At 42.1% G+C, this 25,586-nt stretch overlaps 1 protein-coding gene across 2 annotated transcripts in view; it reads left to right on the forward strand.

Annotated features, from left to right (window-relative positions):
• The window catches only part of ST3GAL6 (ST3 beta-galactoside alpha-2,3-sialyltransferase 6), a 120,876-nt gene that overhangs the window by 58,179 nt on the left and 37,111 nt on the right, over positions 1-25,586 (forward strand). For both annotated transcript variants that reach the window (XM_075594063.1, XM_075594065.1), the window contains 2 exons: positions 14,144-14,243; positions 20,853-20,918. In XM_075594063.1, coding sequence (XP_075450178.1) covers positions 14,144-14,243; positions 20,853-20,918 — 166 coding nt within the window. The remainder of the gene's footprint in view (positions 1-14,143; positions 14,244-20,852; positions 20,919-25,586) is intronic.

Below are 25,586 nucleotides of genomic sequence, written 5' to 3' on the forward strand. Positions count from 1 at the left end.
TGGCGCCAAAACTCAGTATGAGTGGGAGTGTTGGACTGACGGGGGGCGTGGCCTGCTGCTGAGGGATCGTTCACTCCGAGACACAGCACTAGTGGCGCGCACTCGTGACGTCACGGTGGCGCGAACCCGGTTTTGGCGCCAAGTTTAAGGGAGATTGCTAATTAATTGCTAATTAAGAGTTCTTTATTAATAATATGTGATTATCATAGTTGAGTATATTTAGCACAGGTTGTCTCCAATGAGGGGCCACTTGAGTACTTTGTAGGTGCGAAGGTTGATCCCCTTCAGGAGACTTATGTGTTTATTTCACTCACATATCACAGTTAACCCACTCCATGTCTGAGTCCGTTTACCAGTCCTGTTTATAATTATATTAGAAGATTTAAATTGTGGATGTTGTGGATTTCCCACTGACTTTGGAGCACCCATCTCCTTTCCCTTATCCTGATACGTTAAATCCATACCTTCTTCAGGACTTGCAAGTATTTTTTTTTTTTCCCTGACGATTATGAAAAATTCCTTCGTTTATTTATTTATTTATAAAATATTTTACCAGGAAGTAATACATTGAGAGTTACCTCTCGTTTTCAAGTATGTCCTGGGCACAGAGTTATTTTAATATATTATAATATTATTTTACTAGCCCCTTGCACATCAGCTGATGGTAGCTATATTGGTCTCCTTGGTCTGATGAGCGCAATCCATGGCGGGGCTTTTTATGGGATGAAGCAGCTACCACCGCAGGTTCCGCAGTATCAATCTCTTGAGTCCTGAAGAAGTTGTGGATTTAACACTGAAAATATGACCATTTCAATATACATAAGACTGGCGAGCCGCAACATTTTCTATATACAGCATTGTGTCCTGGGACACTGTGAGGGTCTCCGAGAAACCTGACAGGAGGCTGGCAGCCTGGAGTCCTAGTACACTGGACGTCTACTTGAAAGGAACAGAGTTTGTATTACTGTACCTATGTGGGTAAGGGACTACTTGTTGAATTTTTGCTACATGTCCTTAAAACCCACGGATCAAGGAAGCAATCTAACTCCCCTACCCCTCCCTCACCAACCCTATTAATGCCAGCTGTTTGGCTAGACCAAACTCCATCCCATCTAACACCCCCCAACATCCACACCCCCAACATTTAATGGGACCAGCTGTGCGGCTGAACTATACTCAACCCTGAGGCATACTGCAGTCTGCAATGGGCAACCACTTTACCTTTTGTTTCAACAGTCTCTCTCATCACCTCCTAGATTGTAAGCACTCACGAGCACAGCCCTCGTTACCTTTTTGCATCTGTGTATGCTTGTCCATATTTGTGTGTATCTGTTTATGTAATTCCCAAATCTCTGTACCGCTCTGCGGAATATGTTTTATTTATTTATAAAATGTTTTCCCAGAAAGTAATGCAGTGAGAGTTGCCTCCCGTTATCAAGTATGTTGTCGCTTTACCAATAAACGATAATATACGTCCTGAACAAGCTTAGCTAGGGTTGCTAGTTAAGAAACTTATTTTGTCTTGCTAGCCTCCTTTAGCAGTGTGGAATTTCTTCAGTTAATTTGCCTTAAAGGGACAGTGCTCCTATGAAATTGTTTTTTTTTTTAAGGTCCTGTGTACAAAATAAATCACAGAGAATTGAACTGTGGCTGCAAACTGTCTGTTTGGTCCCTGACTTACCGAAGCAGTCAAATAATTGAAGGGAGCAGCTGTTCTGCATCATGTAAACAGCATGCAATTATTCACAGCCTCAGGGAATGCAGGGAGAAGACACTTAACATCAGTTTGTTCTTCTGATAATGAAAGGAAAGTAAGACCTTTCATTAGGTTTAATAATGCATGGGAAAATGAAACCCAGTGTGTATTCTTCAGTGCTCTTAAGGAAAACCGAGACCATCACCTGTGTGTTCAGATGTATCGCTAATTATTTAACCCCTTTTGCTACTAAAGATCAGTGATGAGCTGGCATTTACCCTTGGTAGCGAAGGGGTTAATGAAGATGAACATGTAATAACATTATAAAGAATTGTAAGTCCTTTCTTCTAATCTCCAGCACGCAAAGAAAAGAAAAAACCTGTATGTTTTTTTTATTCACCAAGCAGTGCAAATCCATTAAGCAAGTTGACTTTGGAAGATTAAGAACATACCAGAGTTACAAATTAATATTGCTGGTATGAAAAATCACAATAGTAACCATTTTACTGCCATTTTAGTAACAACCCCCACCCCCAAGCCCCTTTAAAGGATTTAAAAGAAAGTAAGTAGAACAGCACTTTTAAGAAACCACAATAAACATGTAACAGGAGACAAAAACGCTACATCCGATGTGACAAAATACATACAGGCATACCCCGCTTTAAGTACACTCACTTTAAGTACACTCGCGAGTAAGTACATATCACCCAATAGACAAACGGCAGCTCACGCATGCGCCTGTCATCACGTCCTGAACAGCAATACCGGCTCCCTACCTGTACCGAAGCTGTGCACAAGTGGGGAGACTATAGAGTCTGTTACAAATGCGTTATTTACATCAGTTATGCACGTATGTGACGATTGCCGTATAGTACATGCATCGATAAGTGGGAAAAGGTAGTGCTTCACTTTAAGTACATTTTCGCTTTACATACATGCTCCGGTCCCATTGCGTACGTTAATGCGGGGTATGCCTGTACTGTACTGCAATACCTCAGTGCTGATATTCTCATGAGTCAGGGCTGTTATATACAGCATGCGACCGTGCGTGCCTATACCAACGTGCGTGCACGTGCCGCATGCTTTTCATGAGTGTACTGTTGAGTGTATACAGTGTTGAGTGGGTATATATATGTGTGTATGTATATGGGTGTGTGTTTCTGTGTAATTTATTATTTATTTAAAAAAAAAGCTTTAGTAAAAAGAAAAAATTTATTAGGCTTGTGCAGACACAAATACACACACAAATACACACACACATACACATGCATACACAATACACATACACACACACACACACACACACACACACATACATTTGAGAGCGCAGGCAGCGGCGCGAAAAGATGATTTTCCTCATCTTCACCGCTGTCTGTCGGCCCCCCTCTCCCTGCCGTGCGCGCGCGCGGCCCTTGTATAGAAAGGCTGACTAACGTCAGCCAACTAAAAATCCGCGCGCACAGCGTAGCACGCGCCCGGCACTATAGAACGTGCCTTAGGGGCATTTAGTTAAACCTTTGCAAAATGCTTTAGAAGCCTGCAACCACATCACGGCATACTCCATTGCAGGTCCCAAACCACCTGACAAAATCCCCATGTACCTCTCTGTAAGGGAGAACAACCACATTGGGTCTGTCATAACCGGAACATGAAAAAAATACGGCAACTTGGAAAGTAGGGCGGGGGTGAGCTTAAACCCTGTGGGGGGAGGAGGAGGGGCCACTGACCTCCAAACAACTGTTGCCTGTTGCAAATCAATATCAATAATCACTCAATATCTCAGCAAGCTCAAGAACCCCAAAACCCATCATAAAACATAATTTATAAAGCTTTATATTATGTCAAACAGGAGAGCTACTGAGCGTGGCCAAATGCATACAACAAAAGACAAAAATGCCCAATGCTACATCCAATGTGACAAAATACATACCACAACACTTCAGTGCTGATTTTCTCATGAGTGAGGGTAATTCAGTTAAACCCTTTGGCCAAAGCATTCTAAGCCTGCAGCCACGTCACGGCATGACCCAATTGCAGGTCCCAAAACACTACCTTTGGGGTTCTTGAGCTTGCTGGGATATTGTGTTTATTCACATTAAACGTGTTTAGTTGCTTATTTTGGAGTTGTGTTAAAGGAACACATTGCCAGCAACAAGTTCCGCATTGAAAACCATTGTAGTGCTGTAAAGACCTGCAACACACTGCACAACTTGTATCATTGGAGGTGTTCAAGAAACCTTTTCTTCATAAACGTACATTTGAGATCATGCCAAGCAAAAACATTGCAGTAAAATCCATTTGTTTGTTTTTCTATATTACACATCCAAGGGGTCTCGTCGTTTCATGTTCTCCGTAACAGACTCTTTTTACAGAAGTGCGTTGAATGATTCATCATATCCTGCCCCAAAGAAATAGAGAACATGAATTTCTTTACTGCTGGGAGTGGTTCCATCTCCCTCCCCCTCTCTCTCCCTCCCCCTCTCTCTCCCTCCCCCTCTCCACCTCTCTCCCTCCCCCCTTCTCCTGTCCTTGAATGGTGTTTTTGTTGTGTCCTTAGCTGCAGCTGCATCCACCACTGGAGACAACACCCATCTGAATGGTCAAGTGCTGTTCAACTTCTACAGCTGCAAACAAACTGCCTTAAATTTGCACTCAGCTTAGAATAATGCATAAAATGTTGTTTCAAATGGCAGGCTGCAGCGTAGTCGCAGATTATCTTCATCACCCGACTCAGGTGTTTGTACTAGGAATTTATTTAATTTATTTTAACATAAAATGCGTTTTAGGATCTTTGCAAGCTGTTCTACCTTCTTTTCTACGTAACCCAGACTTGGTCCTTATTTATGCTTCAATTATCACACTACAAATCCAGTGAGACTCACTCTGCAGTCTAGCAAAGCAGGGTGGGTAGCCATGTTGGTCATTTCATCATGTAGCAACAAAGGTGGGAGAGAGGGAGTAGGTGGTAAGACACCTCTTATTGCACCACCAAGAAGTTGTTACAAGCTTTTGAACCTCTCGAGGTCCTTCATCGCGTCTGTAATAAAAATGGTGAGGGTTATTAAGTGTGTTAATCAATCTGGTGTTGCATAATGTTTTTATGGCCTGTTAAATCTTTGACCAGGCCTAGTTTATAGGACTGATAGAATATAGAGAGAAGGGCATCTGTTTTGCCAGAGATGGGATTAAATGATGGCTCTCCTGACCCTCAAGTAAACAGAACTATTTTCACTTTTCACTTGTTTTCACTTTTTCTTTGGTTACAGCACATTTGAGATCAAATACAGTGTTTGTAGCTATTCCTTTCTTAACCGCCTCTCGTTTCTAGTAAAACATTACAGAAACAGGACACTTTTTTAAAAGGTACTTTTAAAGCATTCCTGGAAATGTTCGAGAGTGCCAAGCAGTGTGACGAACCATTATTGTTCTAAAATATGAAGATATGGACCTGACACCTATTCTGAAGTAGGCCGGATAGATATTTGTAAATGTTGCAATGAAACAAATCACATGATGCCAAACCCTTCATGCTTAGGAGGTGGCGGGGGCAGATATCCATTTGTTGCTCAAACTCAGGGGCAAATCTGTCAGAATGATGTTTGGTTACATTAAGCAAACTTGGCTGAATCTCTGGATACGACTTGCGTATGCCAAAGTATTAGAGAAATTAAGATATGAGGTGTTTTATATATTTAGTCAGACTTTAAACGTCAAGAAAGGTTGTTTCATCTTCTAAATCCTAAAACTGTCAGCGCCATGGCTGATTGACAGGGGTGGGCGTATCCTGTTCTCAATGAAGGGCAGTTAGACTATAAAGCCTTACTTTTTAATTATGAGTTGGGATTCAACAAGAGGTGTGTGTTGTGATTGGACACGCAAGTTCTCCTCTTTCCTATGCCAGTGATCCAAGGGAAAAACCTATGATGTGGTAACGTATAGGAATTTCTACGTATGTTTCATCCTTTTATTTTAAGAAACGTTATGCATTTATTGTAACTGTATGCTCTTCAGAGAAAAAGAAAAACTAGAGAAGAGCTCTACTACCATTATAAATAATTTAACCAAATCATTAAAAAACAATTTAGAAAATATATATCAGTATCAGTGGTGGTGCACCAATGAGCAAAGAATAATGGCTAAACATCTTTTGACCACACAATAAATATTCAGACCAGTCAATTGCCATGTTCATTTTTTGAGTGCCCCTGTTATGAGTTTCTGCAGCACCCGTCCTTTGGTGGCTGCATTATTCTCCTTTTTGTTTACAACTGTATGTTCTTGTAGTAATCTCTTTGTGATCATGGACACATGATACATAAAGCTTGGCCCCCTGCAGACACACTTACTAGAATTCCCTCCTACTGTCTCTGTACGTTCTCCCTACCTACCAATTAGATTGTAAGCTCCTCGGAGCAGGGACTTCTTCCTTAATGTTACTTTTACAGTATGTCTGAAGCACTTATTCCCATGATCTGTAATTTATATTATTTGTTATTTATATGATATGTATTACTACTGTGAAGCGCTATGTACATTTATGGCGCTATATAAATAAAGACATACAATACAATCTAAAGCACTGTATTTTTATATATATTAAAACTATCTTTAAGTGATGGTTTTGGCTCTGAATGGATTGTTGCATGCTTTGTAGAGTGTAACTAACATGTGTGGACACATTTTGCTATAGCCAATTTTTGTGTGCCAAGTGCATAGGTTTTCATTAATAAACGGACCGTAGACCCTGGCAGATATACAACTTCATATTTTGCCTGCATATTTCTCGGGTGATGGAAGCGAGTAGATATGATTGCAATTGAGTAAGGGGTAAATATTAACGCATTGAAAGTAGGTTGCAGAGGCGAAAGGTGAGTTGACTAGAGTAGCCGTGTATATTAACACTGGTTGCATATCTAAGTCACGTGCTCACAAGTGTGCTGTCTGTTACAAATGGTATATTGGGATGGATTAAGGGGATATATTGTTCATTTTTAGGGACCTTTGCTGAAGGTGAAAAGTTGGCCAGCTAGAGTTGTGTATTAACCCTTGTCCCATATGCAGGTCACATGCTCACAGGTGTGATGTACATGACTGTGTCCTGCCCGATGAAGGACAATAAGAGGTTTGAAAGCTTGTAACATATCAACTACTTGTTGGTCCAATAAAAGTTATCATACCACCTACTCCCTCTGCCATTTAGCAAACTGCTTATAAAACAGTATGGACACCTCCATAGCATCAGTATATGAAAGGAAAAAAAACAAACATAAGATCAAGGAAAGAGCATTGCAATGTATAGTCTCTGAAATGTCTTTATAACAGGGTAATAATGAACAGAATAAATAGGAAAATGTACCTCTTCTGGAGCCAAGATCACATGTGGGATGTGAGTGAGTCCAGTGGTTTAACTCATCCCCTTTTGAGAGCACACAGTCCTTTTATTTTCTTCAACTTTAATGGGGGAGTCCAACACAAATATAAAGGGTACTTGCAGATGGTAGTGTGTGGTGAGAGAGTGCTTCTCTATATGACGGTGCTCTGTTATAGGGGAGACGGTAAAAAAGTATGGCCTTGCAGGGGTGTAATGGAGGAAGCATGTACTCACTAAGCCAGCTAGTTAGATCTAAAGCACATGTTCCTGTAGCTGGCAGGAAGAGTCAAAGGACCAAAGTAACTGCTATAAAGGCAGGGGAGCACGCTGGACTAAACCAACCTTCTAGCTAAGGAGATTGGAAGGTTGCCAGGGCAACCAACTAAGGCTGTGTAAGGGACATTTGTAGCAATAATGTTGCCTTTACACATGCAGCTAGCTGCTGGAACAAGAGAAAAACATGCAGCAGAACAAGGGAGACAGGAATAGTAAAAACTGCAAAGGGAGAAAGAAAATGTGTCATCCTGTTCCAGGACATTATCCCATGTCTGAATACGCCAAATAGATTGAAGGGGGAGAGAAGAGGGCACTTATTGGGGTAATGTAAAAACCCAGATTAGTTCATAAGGGGCAAATATGTAACCTCCATGTTGTAACTGGGAATGATGTCTTACCTGGTGTCTCTGATATACGTTCGGTGTGGAGCCGTTTTATGCGCTCTCTGATTCACCGCCTCTCCCCCAACTGGTCTGGAGCTCAGTAATCGGGCGCTATGGAAGAATCCGTAACACCTGTGTGCGTCTCTCCAATCGTAATAGAACCAAATAGGGGAAAAAAGGAGGATTGGTGGGACTGCTACCCCATAGTAAAAATGGCAGAACTCACAAGGGGTGTGTGTGTGTGTGTTTATTAATTACATACTGAAATTTACAAAATACAGACAAAAATCTCCCACGCGTTTCGCACCGAATTAGCGCTGTCTCAAGGAGTTCAAAAGAAGGAGAGGGGGGTGATATTTAAACCTCTCCCACATCATCAGACTTATCTGAAAGTGATAAGATAATTAGAAAGCGATACGGACAGGTGTCATGTTGACTAATCAATGTTAATGAATATGTACAGTATGTCTTTATATACAGTAGCGCCATTAATGTACATAGCGCTTCACAGAATATTACCAGTTATATGCCAGTAGTATTCATTAACATTGATTAGTCAACATGACACGTGTCAGTATCGTTTTATAATTATCTGATCACTTTCAGATATGTCTAATGTGGGAGAGGTTTAAATGGCATCTCCATCTCCTAATTTCACACTCCTTGAGACAGCGCCAACTATTTGCAAAACGCGTGGGAGGAGATTTTTTTTTATCTTTGTGAATTTTGTCTTGTACATTTTAGTATGTAATTAATATACTTTTTTTTTATTATTATTCTATGCCTGGTGAGTCCCACCGTTTTTACTATGGAGTAGCAGTCCCACCAATACTCTTTTTCTCCATTTACCTCCATAATGTCAGTCTCTTACCTTTTAGTGAGTTATGCAGAGTATTACATGTACAGTAGTTATACTAGTCTTTTAATCTCCCTACTAGAAACCAGAGATAAATATTTTTAATGCCTACTGTGAAAGACTAGCTGGCCATAAATTTGGAAAATTTGGCATCTGGCTAATTGGGGTTTGCGTCAATTTTAAAATGCCCATGAGATTGTTTGATTGCAGGACTCCCTCTACAACTTATTCTTATTTGTAGTCTTGGATAACCTAATTCACAAGCAGTAAATGCAAACCTCCTGGCCATGTTAGCAGCCATCATAAATACTAGCTTTAGTGGAAATGGATGTATATGCAGCACAAGGCTGAGTCCATGGTAACTGCAGCCGTGCGGAGGCGTGCTGAGGCTGAGTGCTTTCCTTGGCCTTAGTTTGCGCACCGTCCGGAGGCGGGCCAGTGACGTCACGCAGCTGGCTTGCCCTCATTGGGCGAACCGCTCACGTGACCGGCCCTGCGCTCCCGTGAGCGGCGAAACTAAAAAAAAATTTGAAGACCTACGCCTCCGCACGCCTGCAGATGCGTGCGCGAGCCCCTGCTAAAGCCGTTCTCATTGCGGCTGCAGGGGCTCACTGACAAGCGTCAGCGAGCCTCAGCACGGGTCAGCGCCTAAGCGCTGACCATGGACTCAGCCTAAGGCCGAGTCCATACAAGGACAGGCCGTGCTGAGGCGTGCGGACGCTCAGCGCTGAGCCCCTGCATCCTCAATGAGGATGCCTTGAGAGGGGGCTCGCGCGAGCGTCCGCAGGCGTGCGGAGGCTTTGGAGTTTTCAGCCGAGTGCCCAGCTGTTTTTCAGCGCGCTGTCGGCTGAAAACCTCCAATGAGTGGGGCTGCGTCAACGTCACGGCGCCGTGACGTCAGTGCGTCGCGGGCGATTGGCGCAACGACGTCACTGCCCCGCCTCCCTCAGTCTCCCCCCACCTCCGATCGCGGACGCTGGCTCGCCTGTATGTGCGCGGAATCGCACAGCTTCTGCAGGCGAGCCTCAGCGTCCGCGCGGTTCAGCCCGGCTCCCCCCCTCTATGGCCCGGGCCTTAGGCTTCGGCCCGCTGCCGCTGATCTTGCTCATGCTTGGAGAGCGGTGATGTCACCAGCTCACCAAGCATGAGCGATCGCTGTCCTGCAACATTTTTTGAGCAGGAGTGGGGGGGGGGGGGGGGGGGGGCGTGGCTATTACGGGAGGAGGCGTGTCATTGGCTGTATAGGGGCTGTCTGTGTTTCTGTGTATCTCTCTATCTCTCTCTCTATATATATCTATCTATCTATCTATCTATCTATCTATCTATCTATCTATCTATCTATCTATCTCTATATCTCTCTCTCTCTCTCTCTCTTCTCTCTATCTCTCTCTATCTATCTATATCTCTCTCTATCTCTCTCTATCTCTCTCTATCTCTCTCTCTTCTCTCTCTCTTCTCTCTCTCTCTTCTCTCTCTCTCTCTCTCTCTTCTCGCTCTCTCTCTCTCTCTTCTCGCTCTATCTCTCTCTCATTGCAATCGAGAAGGGGTTAATATTAATTAAACGTACCTTGCGGAGGAGAAAGGTGAGTTGGCTAGAGTAGCCGTGTGTATTAATACTGTTTGCATATCTAAGTCGTGTGCTGTTCATGGCAGATGGTATATGGGAACAGGTTGACAGGAGATATTGTTAATTTGAGGGACTTTTGTGGAAAGTGAAAAGTATCTCTGCTTGTGAGTTGTGTGTTAACTTGTGCCCCATGTGCAGGTCTCATGCTCACAGGTGGGCCGTATATGACACATAGAGAAAAATGTTTTTGTTTCATTTTCCTGGGTTGTGCTCTGTTTTGGAGGTGTTTGTCCTAACTCAGTTGACACTAGTTATGGCAGCTTCATAAAGCCCTTTTGCTCATTGTGACATTGCAATTGAATACTTGGCTGGGTGGGACATGTAGTTCTGTTTGCAGAACCATTGACTTTTCTTTGTGCCTCCCTGATAGGTGAACGGCATCATAACATGTACAGATATTTTAGTATTTTGGTGCTTGTCAAACCGCTCCGCTGCTGGCTTTGGAGGAGTTTGGTATTTGCTGTTGAGAATAGTAAAGAAATTAAATACAATCATGAATGCATTTATTTGTCCTGAAAACCTGCCTCAACGTGTTGTCACATCATATAGTCCTCAAGCGACAGACCAGTATGGTGACGAGGGTAATATTAATACCGAATGCGCAATCATTATTTATTTTGTCATCATTTTTACTAGTCAGAATATAGTGACTTTAATAAGATTTCTTGTGGACAAGCAAGATACATGACAGCATGCACGCCAACTACAGGACCGGTTCACAGGGATTGAGAATGTGTGTTATAGGGATGCCACATTTATGTTTTTATAATAGGGGGCCCGGAAATAGAGTAGGAAAATTAAAAATTTAAAGCCATACATTTCTATATGTTTTAGTGACAAAAACACACCGTTTTTCCCCCTTCCCCAATCTTATCTCTCCCCATCCCATCTATTCATTTCTTACCCCTTGCTCCCCCTAGGATTCTCTCTCCTTACATTTCTTCCCCCTCCTCCCTCCATTCATTTCTTACCCTCTCATCCCACCATCTCTCAGCCCGCCATCTCCCTCAATTTCTTAGCTCACCTCCTCTCTGCATCTCCCAGCCCCCTCCTCCCTCCAGCCCCCCCCCCCCCCCGATAGATTGGTATCCCCACAATTTCATAATCCGCTGGTCCAGATTCACCCTGTCAAATGTAGCAAACCTTGAATTTCCTACAAAGGAAGCTTCCCGACATGTTCCATGTTGATACCTGCAGGAAATGATTGAAGCCTGTGCAAGCACATTATTATTTAATACAAAATTAAAAGTTTAAGTTGCTTGTTTAATTTGATTTATTGCATCTTCCTCAAGGAGTGGCCTAGTGTTATTTGGCTGTTATCCATTACAATACAAAAATGTCGAGAAACGCCTAAACTAGCGTGTGGTTAATTTTGAGAAACATTTTAAGGGTTTTCTGAAACAACGCCTTTTTAATTTATTTATTTTACTTGCACCAATGCCCACCGGTCACTAGTTCCATCCCTAGTGTGTGCATCTCATTACCAGGTCAACAATCACCACCTCTACAGCCTCTGCAATAAATGGAAACAGAGGAAACTTTTGATGGTTGAAACATTACTTTTTTTAAAATAATGACTGAATATATGTGATCCTTTACCTGTTTAAAGATACCACCACAAGTACAGGCATACCCCGCATTAACGTACAAAATGGGACCAGAGCATGTATGTAAAGTGAAAATGTACTTAAAGTGAAGCACTACCTTTTTCCCACTTATCGATGCATGTACTGTACTGCAATCATCATATACGAGCATAACTGATGGAAATAACGCATTTGTAACAGGCTCTATAATCTCCCCGCTTGCTCACAGCTTCGGTACAGGTAGGGAGCCTGAATTGCTTTTCAGGTCGTGCTGACAGGCGCATGCGTGAGCTGCCGTTTGCCTATTGAGCGATATGTACTTACTCGCGAGTGTACTTAAAGTGAGTGTCCTTAAACCGGGGTATGCCTGTATGTGGTCCTTCTGCACATTTAAAAATATGTACTGGTGTGTCATTTTGTGATATAAAAGTAAGGTATCTGTGTCAGTAATGAACAACTATTGGTTAGATATCACTGTCACGGGAGACCAGGTAATTTACACCATGATCATTGACCAGGATCATTCATTGAGCAAAACCAAGAAGTAAAACGAATTGTAACTTATTCCATTTGAAACAGACGTACACACACAGTGAATTACAAATAACAAGAGGAAACACACTTACTGGGGGAATCTGGGTTAAAAAAAACTAACCTTTCCTAACTCAGATAGTCCTTTAAAACAAAGTCTTTAGGTTACCGGGATGTACCCGCAAAAGTTCTGGAACTCAATTTGGCATGAATTACCAGACGCCACCACTGTATCCGCTCCGGAGCTGCTGAAATATCTTGACCGGGAGATAGTACCAAATGCCCTGGGACTCTTTCCGGCTTGTAGTTTCAGCCGCGACCGCTACGTTCTTTTCTGAGAACTTGTCCCCGGAAGGCTGGACTTAGAAAATTTCTTGATTTGAAAATCTCTGAAGCCGGTCGTTGCTATTTCTCACAAAGCATCTTTTGGTGGTTTCAAATTTGCCGCTGCTGTCTTGGCGCTTAGAATCTCAGGTCTGGATTGGCTGCTGGGTTTCTTATAGCATTTCAGATTCATTCATTAAATACTACAGCCAATCCAAGCATGGGAATTTTATAACCAGCCAATCAGCTGCCTGCCAGTCTGCCAAAGCCGGGCAGTGGGTTCTTCAGAATGGAATAAGGGCATGCGTGAGTTTGCCACCATAGCCACTTAATATTTAGAAGCCACCCACGGGGCTAGGTGCCTGTACGTCTAGGGAGGTGACTACTTGCTGGAATGGCTTGTATTCATCCCAGGACGTGGATACTCCACCCAACCATCCTGCTCTAATGGCTTTCACACTTCTGGTGGCAAGTGTTGCTTTCAAATCCGGACCTAGCCTAGACCTGCTGGCACCAACTTGGTAGCTATTTGGTCTCTCCGGTTCCCGGGCTTGAAAATTCCCAGCTCATTACAGTGCACAAAGCATAATACATTTAAAAAATATATACTTTTATACTGTATCTTGCTAAAAATGTCTAAGTCTTTCTTTGGTGTCAGGGATAGAATAAGAATGTATACTCTCTATTCTCACTAGCCATATCCCTGCCACACTGCAAAAACCTGAGTTTACATTATTACACAAAATAAACCTCGCAGCTTTATCAGATAGCTGGAGCACCCCCTGAACCCCTATACCAGGTTCTGGGTGCCTTGGGCATGAACTGGGCATACCTCCTTATACTAGGGACCCCTGTACCTTTCTGTGGATACCTTGATCCCCTATGCCCCTTTTACTTTTCTGGTCTGTGCTGAAGCAGGGACTCCTGGCGGTGAGCTGCAAGAACATATTCAGGGTAGGATTTTGACCAGAGAATTGTGCTTCAATGTATCCGAGAATCTTACGTGATTCCCGGCTACATGTTTGGGGTATCTAGTAACTCTGGAACCCTGCTACAAAGCCACAATCTGCAAAGATTTTCTCTGCAAAACCCACCCTGACACTCATAGCCTATCAATCTCTGCTTGCTGGCACTCCTGGAAAGCAAAAACATAAACATTCATTATTATCGCATATTTTACTTACAGGCACAGCAGTACATATACAACAGGCAGGCCCAAGAGCTGACACTCTAGGACCCCAAAAGATGGATCAGGGGCAACCAAGTGGGCTTGACCTTTATTAGTGAGCCTGGCTACCCCTTCACCATCACAATCTGACAATTTGCTCTCTTCTGGTCTATTGTATATTTGTTTAACCCCTTCACGAACACAGGGGTAAGCCACGCCAGGCTTTACAAAGTGTTGCCGAGTCCACGTGTCGGTGAAGGGGGTTCATCTCGCATTAAGGTAAATTAGCTCATTAAATCCCTCCTTTGTTTTTATTGTCTTTCAGGTCTGGTAGTCATGCGAAAGTTCCTGCTGGTTGTTATAGTTTTTGCGGGCTTGCTTCATTTCATGCTTCATATATTTATTCAAAAGAGGACCGGCTCCACGTGAGTGTGTTTTATTTATTTTAACCATTCTCATTTAATAGTTGTGACGTGCACTTACAGTGAAATTGCAGGCCCTCCATGTAGCAAAAGGAGCAAAGGTCAAACCCAGGTGTTGTATATTTACTTTAAAAGATCCAAGATCTACTTTCGAGGAATACATTTATTATTATAAATCCGATACAGCGTTCAGGGCATACGAGCAGTTGAAATATGAAGTGTCTGGGTGGTCAAAATGGCTGTCTCCCTAGAGCCCAGTGCTGTCTTAGGTTAGCGTGGGACATCTGCTATCCTACCCAATGCAAAATTGGTTAATAGCATGTTCTTGTATAGCGCAGCTAGCTTTTACGCAGCGCTTTACAGAGACATTTTGCAGACTGTCCCTGCCCGTAGAGCTTACAATCTGATTTCCTCACCCCCCCCCACAAGTTTCATCACAAATCCAAGATGATTTTAACATTTACTGGGAGAGGGAGTGGCTCAGTGAGCAAAGACACTGACCTGCACTGAGTTTGAAGCAGGTTAAATTCCCGGTGTTGGCTGCTTATGACCTTGGGCAAGTCACTTCATCTCCCTGTGCCTCAGGCACCAAAAACTTAGATTGTAAGTTCCACGGGCAGGGACTTGTGCCTGCAAAATGTCACTGTAAAGCGCTACGTAAAACTAGCAGCGCTATACAAGAACATGCTATTATTATTATTTTGCCCATATTTACTAAGCCGTGCTGAACAGAGACTCACAGCCCATTCATTCGGACTAGTTACAAGGAGTCTTGCTGCCTACCACCGATTTTTAATAAACATGGCCCGACATGTTTACCATTCTTCTCTGCTTCTTTCAAATTGTGATGGGAATATACAGCTTCAGCCGTGCACATTGTACTGCTGTCATTTTCTGTTCACACAGTAACTCGGTCCTGTCGAAACATGTGCTGCTCTCTAACTTCAGCTTAATACCCACGCACCATTACTCTTTTGAAATGTTTAACGTAAGCCCTTTGCGGGCCGAAGATAATGAGTGTTTCTGGAAAAGGAATCCGTTCTTGTTTACGGGTGGCAGACAGTCTAGCCATTCCGTGTGCCTAAGCTTATTAAAAAAAAACAAAAAAAAAACCACACAGATGTATTACTTGGCAGTATTTAATTGTGAGTAATTTTGTTGAAATATTAACCACTTGAAGAGCCAGCAACACAAAAGTAGTACTGGCCCTTCTGTCAATTAAAAGGGGAGGGAGCAGTTCCTCTCTTAAAAATGAACACACTATATTACATAATAATAATAATAGATTGTTCTTGTAGAATGCAGCGTTGTAGATAGGATTTTTGCCGGCACAAGTCCCTGCCCCGGAGATCTGACGATCGTGTTTTTTCTGCTGCCCGGGGCACAGGGAGATCGCTCCTAGTAGGCAAGTCACTGACACTGGGATTTGAACGAGACTTCCCTACTTCAAACTCCGTGCCTTTTTTGTTTTCAGTCAGCGCCTTTACTTCCGGAGACACTCCTTCAGCCCAATTAATCTAGGATTAATATATTACCTGCTGAGGTTTGCCGCAATTTTGGCCGAAGTTTCCAAAAGGTTTGCAAAAGCCACATATTTTGATGGTTTTTTTTTTCTCTCTAAAACTTAGATCCATTTTAATTACTTTAATTGGATCAAACACGCAATGCCCATTTATTTTGTGTTGCGTGAACTTGTTGCAAAAACTTGGATCGAAGCAAACTATTCCCCCTCTCTCTTCCTTCCCCCCCCTGCCTTGTTAAAACCAAAATGTAAATGCATGAGAATAGTTTGCACATCCAGGGGATAGGGCGAGCGTGGGGACACCACGGGGGGACGGGTCTGAACAGAAGTATGGTACAATGTTGTGGAGCGGTCATGCCCCTCCCTCTGCTGGGAGAAATGCAAGAAGCAGGTGGGCCCTCTGCCCCACTCCCCGGGCAATCCTCCCCCTTGAGCCCTTGGTAACATTTGTGTCCCGGGCTCCATACAAGCTGGTGGTGGCCGTGTACACGTCTAATCAAGCAGATCTGTAATTTATAGTAGTGTCGGTCTGCAGATCAGTGCAGGCTTCTTCCGGGAGTCATAATATATAATATATATATAGTCTCTCTTCACTTAGATTGTAATCTCTCCAGGGTAGGAATGTCCTTTCCTATTGTCTGATCTTATTTGATGCACTATAATTCCCTTTACTGTGTTCTCTCTTGTAAAGTGCTAAGTACAGATGTAGGTGCTATATAAAGATATACTGTAGATACATACTTCCTTCTCTGCATTGGTTTACAAACATGCCTGAAATGGAATCTGTCTCTGTCGGTCTGTCTCGGTCTGTCTCGGTCTGTCTCGGTCTGTCTCGGTCTGTCTCGGTCTGTCTCGGTCTGTCTCGGTCTGTCTCGGTCTGTCTCTGTCTGTCTCTGTCTGTCTCTCTGTCTGTCTCTCTGTCTGTCTCTCTGTCTGTCTCTCTGTCTGTCTCTCTGTCTGTCTCTCTGTCTGTCTCTCTGTCTGTCTCTCTGTCTGTGTCTGTCTGTCTGTCTCTGTCTGTCTGTCTCTGTCTGTCTGTCTGTCTCTGTCTGTCTGTCTCTGTCTGTCTGTCTCTGTCTGTCTCTGTCTGTCTCTGTCTGTCTGTCTGTCTGTCTGTCTGTCTGTCTGTCTGTCTGTCTGTCTGTCTGTCTGTCTGTCTGTCTGTCTGTCTGTCTGTCTGTCTGTCTGTCTGTCTGTCAGTAGCACTCCTCTGTGACACTCATATGCTTATATATATGTTGTGGTCATTTTGGGGGTTCAATAGGAGCTTGTTAGGTGTCCAGTATGTTTTACAATTCTTGTCCAGCTAGTCATAGCTGATTGGAGGGTGGCAACCTCCTTCCTAATTTAAGCTCAACCCCTCCCACATTTAAATGGTTATGGGCTCACTCCATAGCATCTTCCACTCAGGGGAACTTGCCTGCTTGTTTCCAGTTTGGCTGTGACATCTCTAATACAGAGTGCTTTTCCTGGTAATGTACAGGTTAATAAAAGCTTCAGTCAGACTTAGAACTTTGCAACTAATATTGACAGATTTACTATAAATCATTCTTCCTGTTATTACACAGGTTATTAAGAATTTATATTAGCGTTAGGGACCCCTGATATGTGGTCTGCCGTGGCGTTGGCTCAGGGGCTTACAACAATTTTTGCCAAAAATGTCAAACTAAAAGACCATTTTACTTATTAGATATTTATACATATATATTTAGGCACTGTACCGTGTATGAGTCTCACTGGATGTGCTAAAACTGAGCTTTGTCTCTGTGTTTTATGTTCTGTCTCTGGTTTTAAATCTTTATATACCTGCTGCATTTTTCATGGTTCTAATTACATATGTATATTTTTATTTTCCTATCACTTTGAGCATCTGGCTGTGTTAGTTTAACATAGTTGATTTGGCGCGCACTGCACTACCCCCTTTTTTTCTCAGCTATCTTGGAATCCTCCTTTTTAAAGAGGCAGTCAAAGCAGCTTAAAAATGTAGCATTTGATTACCATATTTTTTTTTTTTTAAATGAATTACCTAAGCTGCCGATCAATTAGTTCTCCCGTTATTGATCAGTAAAATATTGCTTCCGAAGGTTTATTATATGTCTGCCTTTCACTTTCAAATCAATCCTTCAGTCAGTGTAACTCAGCAGCTACAATATATTCTTATTACTAAGGTAACATTATCTATTGTTACAGTTTGCTGCTCAAACCGTTGAGTATTGGCAACAAATGATCACAAACAGGAAAATGTTGCAAAGATCTTGCGCTGCTGATGTGTGCTTAAGCAGCGGCGCACAAACTTTCTGTACTGCGCCCCCCCTGCCTGCCAGCCCCTATTCTCGCGCTCCCCTTACCCAATATCCAGCGTCAAATGACGGGCTGGGTGACGTCATGTCATGTGACTCCGCCGTGTAATTTGACGAGCGTTGCTATGTTGACGCGCACATCACATGACCCTGTGTTGCCATGGCGTCGAGGAAAGGTAGGTGAAGTCCGCGCCCCCACTTTGCGCACCCCTGTGCTAAAGCCTGCTATAGTAATCAAAGGATGCTCTGTGTATGAAAACTAATAAAGAATGTCATTATGTAGCCTATATTGTTATATAGCATCATCCAGGTGCACAGCGCTTCACAGCAGTGATACACGTGACGTAATGTAACAAACAGTGGGAGTTAGCGCTTCAGATATGACATTAACAATAGGAAAGGGAGTCCCTGTTCCGAAGAGCTTGCAATCGAAGTGGTAATTATGGGGGACTTAGAGACAGTACGAAGTTGTTATGGTAAGTGTGACTGCAAGAGGTCAGTGCATTCGTGCATACAATACGACATTTAAAATAAAACAAAGGTATTCTCCAATACTACAGAACTGATTTATTTAAAAAACCACACAGGATATTGCTTGAATCCCTTTTAAAGTAAGGGTATATAAAACAGTGGGAGGGAATTGCTGCCAACAAATAAATGTAACTATGACAGGCACTTACTGTACAATAAATGTTGCCAATTATAATTATTTAATTAGGATGTCTGTGGGAGTGCATTGAAAAGTTTCTACTGCAGTATTTTGCCTACAGTAATTGTATATACATAATTTAAACTAATTCACTATTTTGCTCCCCCTCCCACTTAGTTGCAGTTGAATTCATTATTATTTGTTTGCCTAGATTGATGAGGTGAAGCTTTTGAGCGGTCACTATGTTCTTATTCTTTGTAAGCCCAACAAAGAGACCTTGTTAGGCCAACAGGCTATCACTCCCCCCCCCCTCCTAATTTTGGCTCTGAGACCTTTTAAACTATGCATCTACTTATTACTTCCAATTTATAGATGCTATTGTAATTTATGTCCTATAGTAATATAGCCATGAGGGGTCCTCCTTATTTCAACAAGCCAGTAAATGGCAAGGACATCACCTGTGCTAAGCCATATATCACCACTGTCTGTTCGGAGCTCAAACTAGCATAGTTTAGCACCGAGCTACCTCTGCTTATAATCTGAAATGGCAGTTAAAGGAGCAATCCAAGCTGGCAAATTTGTTGGCGGTTTTAATTTTATTTTTTAAACATCGGATTCAAGAAGGGGGTCTGCGGACAGTAACCGCGTTGATTTCAGCTCTGGGCACCCCCTGCTTCCGGAGATACTTGCCTCTGAAGGAGTGCGCATCTTTTTAAAAAAGTTTTTAAAGCTCCCGCTTCACATGGGCCAATAGGAAGCCGCACCGGATGATGTCACGGCTTCCTATTGGCCCGCAGGATGCGGAAGCTTTGAAACTCCGCCGTTACGTGATCCATGCTAGCGAGCCGGAGTGGCTAACGGCACCCCATGCGGAGGTAAATATCTCCAGAAGCGGATATCTACAGAAGCGGATTTAAAGCAGGATCTGCCAAAAGGAAAATTACCTCTGTCATAATTCCGGAGTAAGTGGCCCCCAAAGCTTGCAATGTGTAGTTGCCTTTTACTTAGGTGAATTAAATGTTGTATAAAATTCTTTATTACCTTCCATGTGTCTTACACGTTTGAATGGTCTAATTTCTATATTTGACATGAATATAAGGGTGTCACAATTCAGTGGTGTCCCCATAAAGTACAAAGGGATAACTACTGTACTTGTTACACTTCTACCATTTAAAAGCAATTGACCATTTGTTTTGTAACCTGTATTTTTTCTTTTAGAGTGCTGGGCATATAATTCACCTTTTAATAGCTTAATATCTCCACTAAAATAGTTTCCCTGATTTCCCGTGACACACTGAATCTACTGACCTTAAAGACAAAAAAAAAATCCAATCTAGTTGCTTTACTTTAAACTAATGTAATCATGCTAAAAGCAAAGATTTAGCTTCACTTTATTTATTTTAAAATAATTTATTAACTGCTTTTCTTATGGGCCTCGGAGTTTGGGTTTTTCAGTTGTGTTTTCTGAACTGTCGGCCCACCCTCTAATTACGTAGTTATCTAACTGGTTGCAATTTCAGATAAATATGGTTGAAAAATCATTTCAGTGAGGACCTATGACATATTTTTGCCATTGTTGAATTTTTTTTTTGAGTGGTCTTCTAGGTCAGGGGGGCGCGAGATTGTCTGTCTGCGGGGGGCGCAGGGTTTACAGAGGCCCCACGCGCTTCCCGAAGGCACTTAATTAAATGCCGGGGAAGCGGTGAAAGCCTCTGTAAACTGCACTCACATGTAAACTGCATGTACCGCTGTGGAGTCATGTGATGTCGGGGGGGGGGGGCGGGGGTGGCGGCGCAGGGAAAAAAGATTGCGCTCCCCTGTTCTAGGTTAACTCAAATTATTAAACTGCAACAATATAAGCACTGCATCAGTCTTATTTCAAGTGTTGTTTCTCGGGTATCTGGTTGCAAAGTGTATATTCTATGGACTTTATCTTTTGGTTTTTGGGGCTACATTTATAAAGCGAATAAATATATGAAACGAGCATTAATGTGTTTTATAAAGTGTTTTATCCTAAATTGTCTTAACCATAAAATAAATTGTATATATTTGGGGTGTGGGGATTGTTCCTTTTTCCACCCCTCTTAATTCATCTATATTTAGTTTGCTTATCCCAGCTGGTTCTCTGTTCTTTATTTCAGGTTACCAGCTGACCAACTCAAAGAATACAAGTCATGCTACAATGAAAAATATCGGCAACTACTGAAGTAGGTGACAATTGTAATGTCGGCAAGGGATTAAAAGTGTCTCTCCTTGAAGAGATTATGTGGGCGGTTGGCAAAAATCAGTCCAATGTACTCTAGCATATTATCCCCTTTGTTGCTTGTGGGGCCAGTAACATTTGGTTTAAAAATTTATTTTTAAATGCTTAAACCTTTTTTTAAATTAAACTCATCAGTCTTGCCACGGTGGGTCCTTTACTTAGGTTCTAGGGTGGCCTGGTCCTATTAATGTCTCTTCTGGTGTTTCCTAACCAGACCTTTTCTGGGAAATGGAAATTGTCAACCTATGAAAAAGTCTAACATCGTTCAAAGATGTTATCACAACGGCTGCCCGAGGGACCTGCAACACTGCTTTGCAAGCCTTGCTGGCAGCCAACACGGGAGCATACCTCATGCAAGGTTCCATATACTTATTTTTTTATGGTCGCATCTATGTATTAACTTTGCTTTCTTGCCAAATAATATGCTATTTTGTGAGATATTAATGTAAAATTAGAATTTTTAGAGCCGTTCTGCCTACTGCTTGCCGTCCCATGCTTTTGCAATGTGCTGTAGCCCTATCAGCAGCAAAATGATTCGCATTGGTCACCCTTGTTCTTTGCTTTGTAATTGGCCATCAGCTCTGACGGAAGATGAGAACCTCTTTGCCTACCGGTCTGCCCATTTTTGTATCTGCTGTAAAACGTCGGACCCTTTTTGATACTTGACTTTCTTCCATATTTAAGAAAGCTTATGAATAGCATTTTGGAATTCCCACAAACGCCTCGGTTGAACGGTTATTCCACCATCCTTTTGGGGAAGCAGTCGTTCCTCACACTTCTCCTTAGCAGCCCACGCTCCAGTTTCTGAACATGATTTCTTGAACTTTGTAGATTTTGATATATAATTTTTATTAGACTTTTATATACATACGTAACCTAGCTGTCTAATGGACCCTAACGTGACTTGTGCTTCACTAGGTGAAATGTCTGTATGTAAACTAAATGCTAAACTGAGAGGAATGGTGGTTTTGTAAATTGAAAACAGATCTCGCGTATTCATTGAACTCTTCTGGCTCACCACCCAGAAACGGCATGTTGGATTTCCGTTTGGTTAAGGCTGTGCAGTTTTTGTATGCAAATGAAGAAATAAAAAAAGTAGTCACATGCCGGGGAGAAATATGCATCACATATGCAATTATTTCAGGATCTAATTTTCACTTCAGTGGAATAGAAGTATATATGTGGTATGAACGATAAGAAGAATATGGATACATCTCACTCGTTTGGAATCTTGCCGAGAACCCTGAAAATCTGACTGATTTTGGAGGTTGACATTACTCTTTTTCAGAATAATATGCACTGAAAACTTATTCCATTGCAACGGCAATTTTATATTTATTTGACTTAAGTGATAATCTCCCAAGCGGGTGTCATACAAATCCTTTTGATAAAGTTCCATTGTACATAAAGATTTTTTTAAGATATCCGGTGGGAATATTACACAAGCTAATCAGTAGCATTTGTTGTTGCAGTGAATGGAGGTAAAAGCTTTTTCTTGATATAGGGCTCGGATTATTCATTGTTTATACTGTGTCTATTTGTAACCAAGTTGTAGATCTACGTTGTGACCTAATAGTCAGCAAGAAATGTGGTTTCCTCCCCAGTGATTTCTATGGCAATTTACAAGGTCAATATTTTCCAGGATTTGGGGAGTGTAGATGTCATCAGAGAAAAAAAAAAGCACAATATGGTGCAATATATTCCTGTTTAGCATGATATCCTAATAATCCAAAACAGGAATATATTACACCATATTATGTTCTTTTGTTTTTTCTCGTTAGGGTCCAGAGCTGCATTTCTCCCCGTCTCTTCCCCCTTCTTTCTCTCTCCCCCTCTTTCTCTCTCCCCCTCTTTCTCTCTCCCCCTCTTTCTCTCTCCCCCTCTTTCTCTCTCCCCCTCTTTCTCTCCCCCCCTCTTTCTCTTTCCCCCCCTTCCTCTTTTCCCTTTCTCTCTCACCTGTTTTGTATTCTGACATTATGCATTGAATATTGTTCACGGCTCATCACTGAATTTTGCAGTTTTTTCTTTATTTCGTTTATTTGCCATTCATTGACATATTATAGTTTAGGGGTGCCCTTTACACTTTTTTTTCTTTTGTATTCTACTTTTTTTTTTAGGCTGGTTTATATGTAGGAGATACCATCACCTGACTTGTCTACTCTAGTATACCGGCCAATCAGTTCCATTGGGTTAAAGCAGCAGTCCAAACTGATTGCTGTATTATTTTTTTGCATCTTGTTACTTTGAGATAATTTCTTGCCTTTTTCAGAGTTCGTGTTTATTTTTTTAAAGTCCAATGCTCTGTTTAAGAGAGGGTTGAAATATTATGTGACTGGTAGTTCAAGTGGGAGTTCTTCCCAGAGTTCAATGCAGTTTGAAGGTCACCATGGGATACTAGAGATTAAGAAAATATTATGTTCAACACTAAAACCTTTTTATTCTGTATTTTTAAAGAGCGGGACATGCTCATGGGGAAAGATACCAACTCTAGTAAAGCTCAAAATCCTCACTGTGTATAGGAGAGAGGGAAAAAACCACAAAATAGTTTAATACGTCCTTGAAAATTATATATGTTTGTGGAGATATAGCTGATGCATTCACAAGTGAAGAGTTCATTTAAGCCAGGTTCGTATATTCAGAGGTTACTTTCAAAATCACCTGGTTTTCCAGTATCACCTTAGAGATAGGAAGGCAAGCATAGTGCAATACCTTCTTTACCATTTAAAACAGAAGATTAAAAACACTGTCAGATGTCTGTGGGTTAGAAACAGTAATGTAAACGGAGACCCTCAGGAAACTGCAACAGCAGTGAAACGCATAGTGCTAAAACTTTGGTGACCGATGTTCCTGGCAAGATGATGTACAGCGACGGACATTTTCAGTGACGTCCCCTCAACCCGCTCTTGTTGTGCGCAGACCAGACGGAGGCACTTTGTGTCCATGCAGAGTCGTCAAGAACTGTTTGAAGTCCCCATTGGAGTTGTTTTGGGACCCAATTCTCTGTTTACATTACTTGTAAGACACAGACATCGGTGAGTGTAACCATTGAGTATATCAACCCTGCCTGAACTCAATCTCTACAGTTGAGTGCATCAGCTATATGTCCACAAACCTATAAATATTTTCGAGGACATATTACACTAGGTTGTGTTTTCTCTTTCTCCTATATCCCTGTGCAAATTTTGCGCTTCAGATCTGTTCCTGCTACCTGGTGTTGAGACTTTGTGGGAAGTCTTATTGTGAAGCTGCATTCCCACCCGTGTTGTATTGTATACTCTATTTGTAGTTTCTATATTAATCACTCATTCACCTGTGTGAAGTCAGTTTGAGTTCGAAGTTTTTGTTTGCACCAATACCAACTCTACACCCACACTACCAAATTCCATCATGAAGAAGTTTCTACAGAAAAGCTATTCCAGAGCCTTACAGGAAGCTGTTTATCAAAGTCATCAAGGACTTCCATCATGCCATTTGTGCATTTAACAAAGTGTCCCTGGCTAACCAAATGTCTACATGACTGTTACTGCTCATTTTATGTCCTGCTCCTTACCATCTGTCAGAATCGGAGGCAATTTCCGCTCCCAGGCAAGCCGTTCTGTGTATCGCTGGCTTCACCAGGAAGCATCATGGTTGTCAACATCTTGAAAATTGTCTGATTCCCCAGGTTTTATAGTTTATGATATCAGTGACAACATTGTATAACAACACTTGCCCTGTCATTGGCTCAAGCAAGAAGTAGTAACCTGGTAGAGTTCAACGTTCGTCGTGTTAGAACAATTTCTACTGCTGAAACAAGCAATATCTAGCTACGTGGCATCTCATGACTTTGGTAAAGGGTCAGCGCCTTTCCTCACTCCATCATGATGGAAACTCATTACTCGTGTGCAACATATTACAATGTTTTCAGGTAGCAACACAGGATATCATTTGCATGAATGAGGCTCATAGTCAAGTCGTCACCATTCCAAGTTGTTGGAACCGTAAATCGTTTTTTCAGTTGTACAGATGTAGCGAGATTTACTGTTCTCATGCCACGATTTTCACTCATCCCGTGTGGCTACAGTTCTCGCAGCCCAGGGAACATTAAGCAGCCCTGGTGGAGTAATTCTGCGAGGTTCCATGCTTCTGAATGGGACCCTGCAGTGTTAATCCTTTTGGGCTATCTGCAGTGAGAGAATACCAATACTCCCCTTTCAGATGAGCTGCACAGCCGTTTCCCCTTCTGGAGCCTTGTCCCCACCATGCTGAAGGTATGATGCAGTGCTGTACTGTAATTTCTTCCCCCTGGATAAAAGATCAGTTCTATCCCATATTGTAAAGACACACTGTCTGTGGACATAGATCCCTACTGTGGAAACCCATGTCTGTCACATGAAATGGGTTAAAGAATTGTTCAGATGTACGCTCAATACTTACCTTTTGTTCACGTGTGTCCATTACAAACTCTACTTAACTATGAGAGTTGTGCACTGTTTTTTTTTTTTTTTTCTCCATTGGCCCATTCAAGTGAAGGATTAACCCACGGGGTCCCATTCAAAAGCATGGATCACTGGAGCATTAATCCTTCTGGGCCGCAAACCCTTTTGTCTTTGTGGCCCCAGTTTCCTAAAAA

This window comes from Ascaphus truei, chromosome 3 (assembly GCF_040206685.1).
Source record: "Ascaphus truei isolate aAscTru1 chromosome 3, aAscTru1.hap1, whole genome shotgun sequence".
Lineage (NCBI taxonomy): Eukaryota > Metazoa > Chordata > Amphibia > Anura > Ascaphidae > Ascaphus > Ascaphus truei.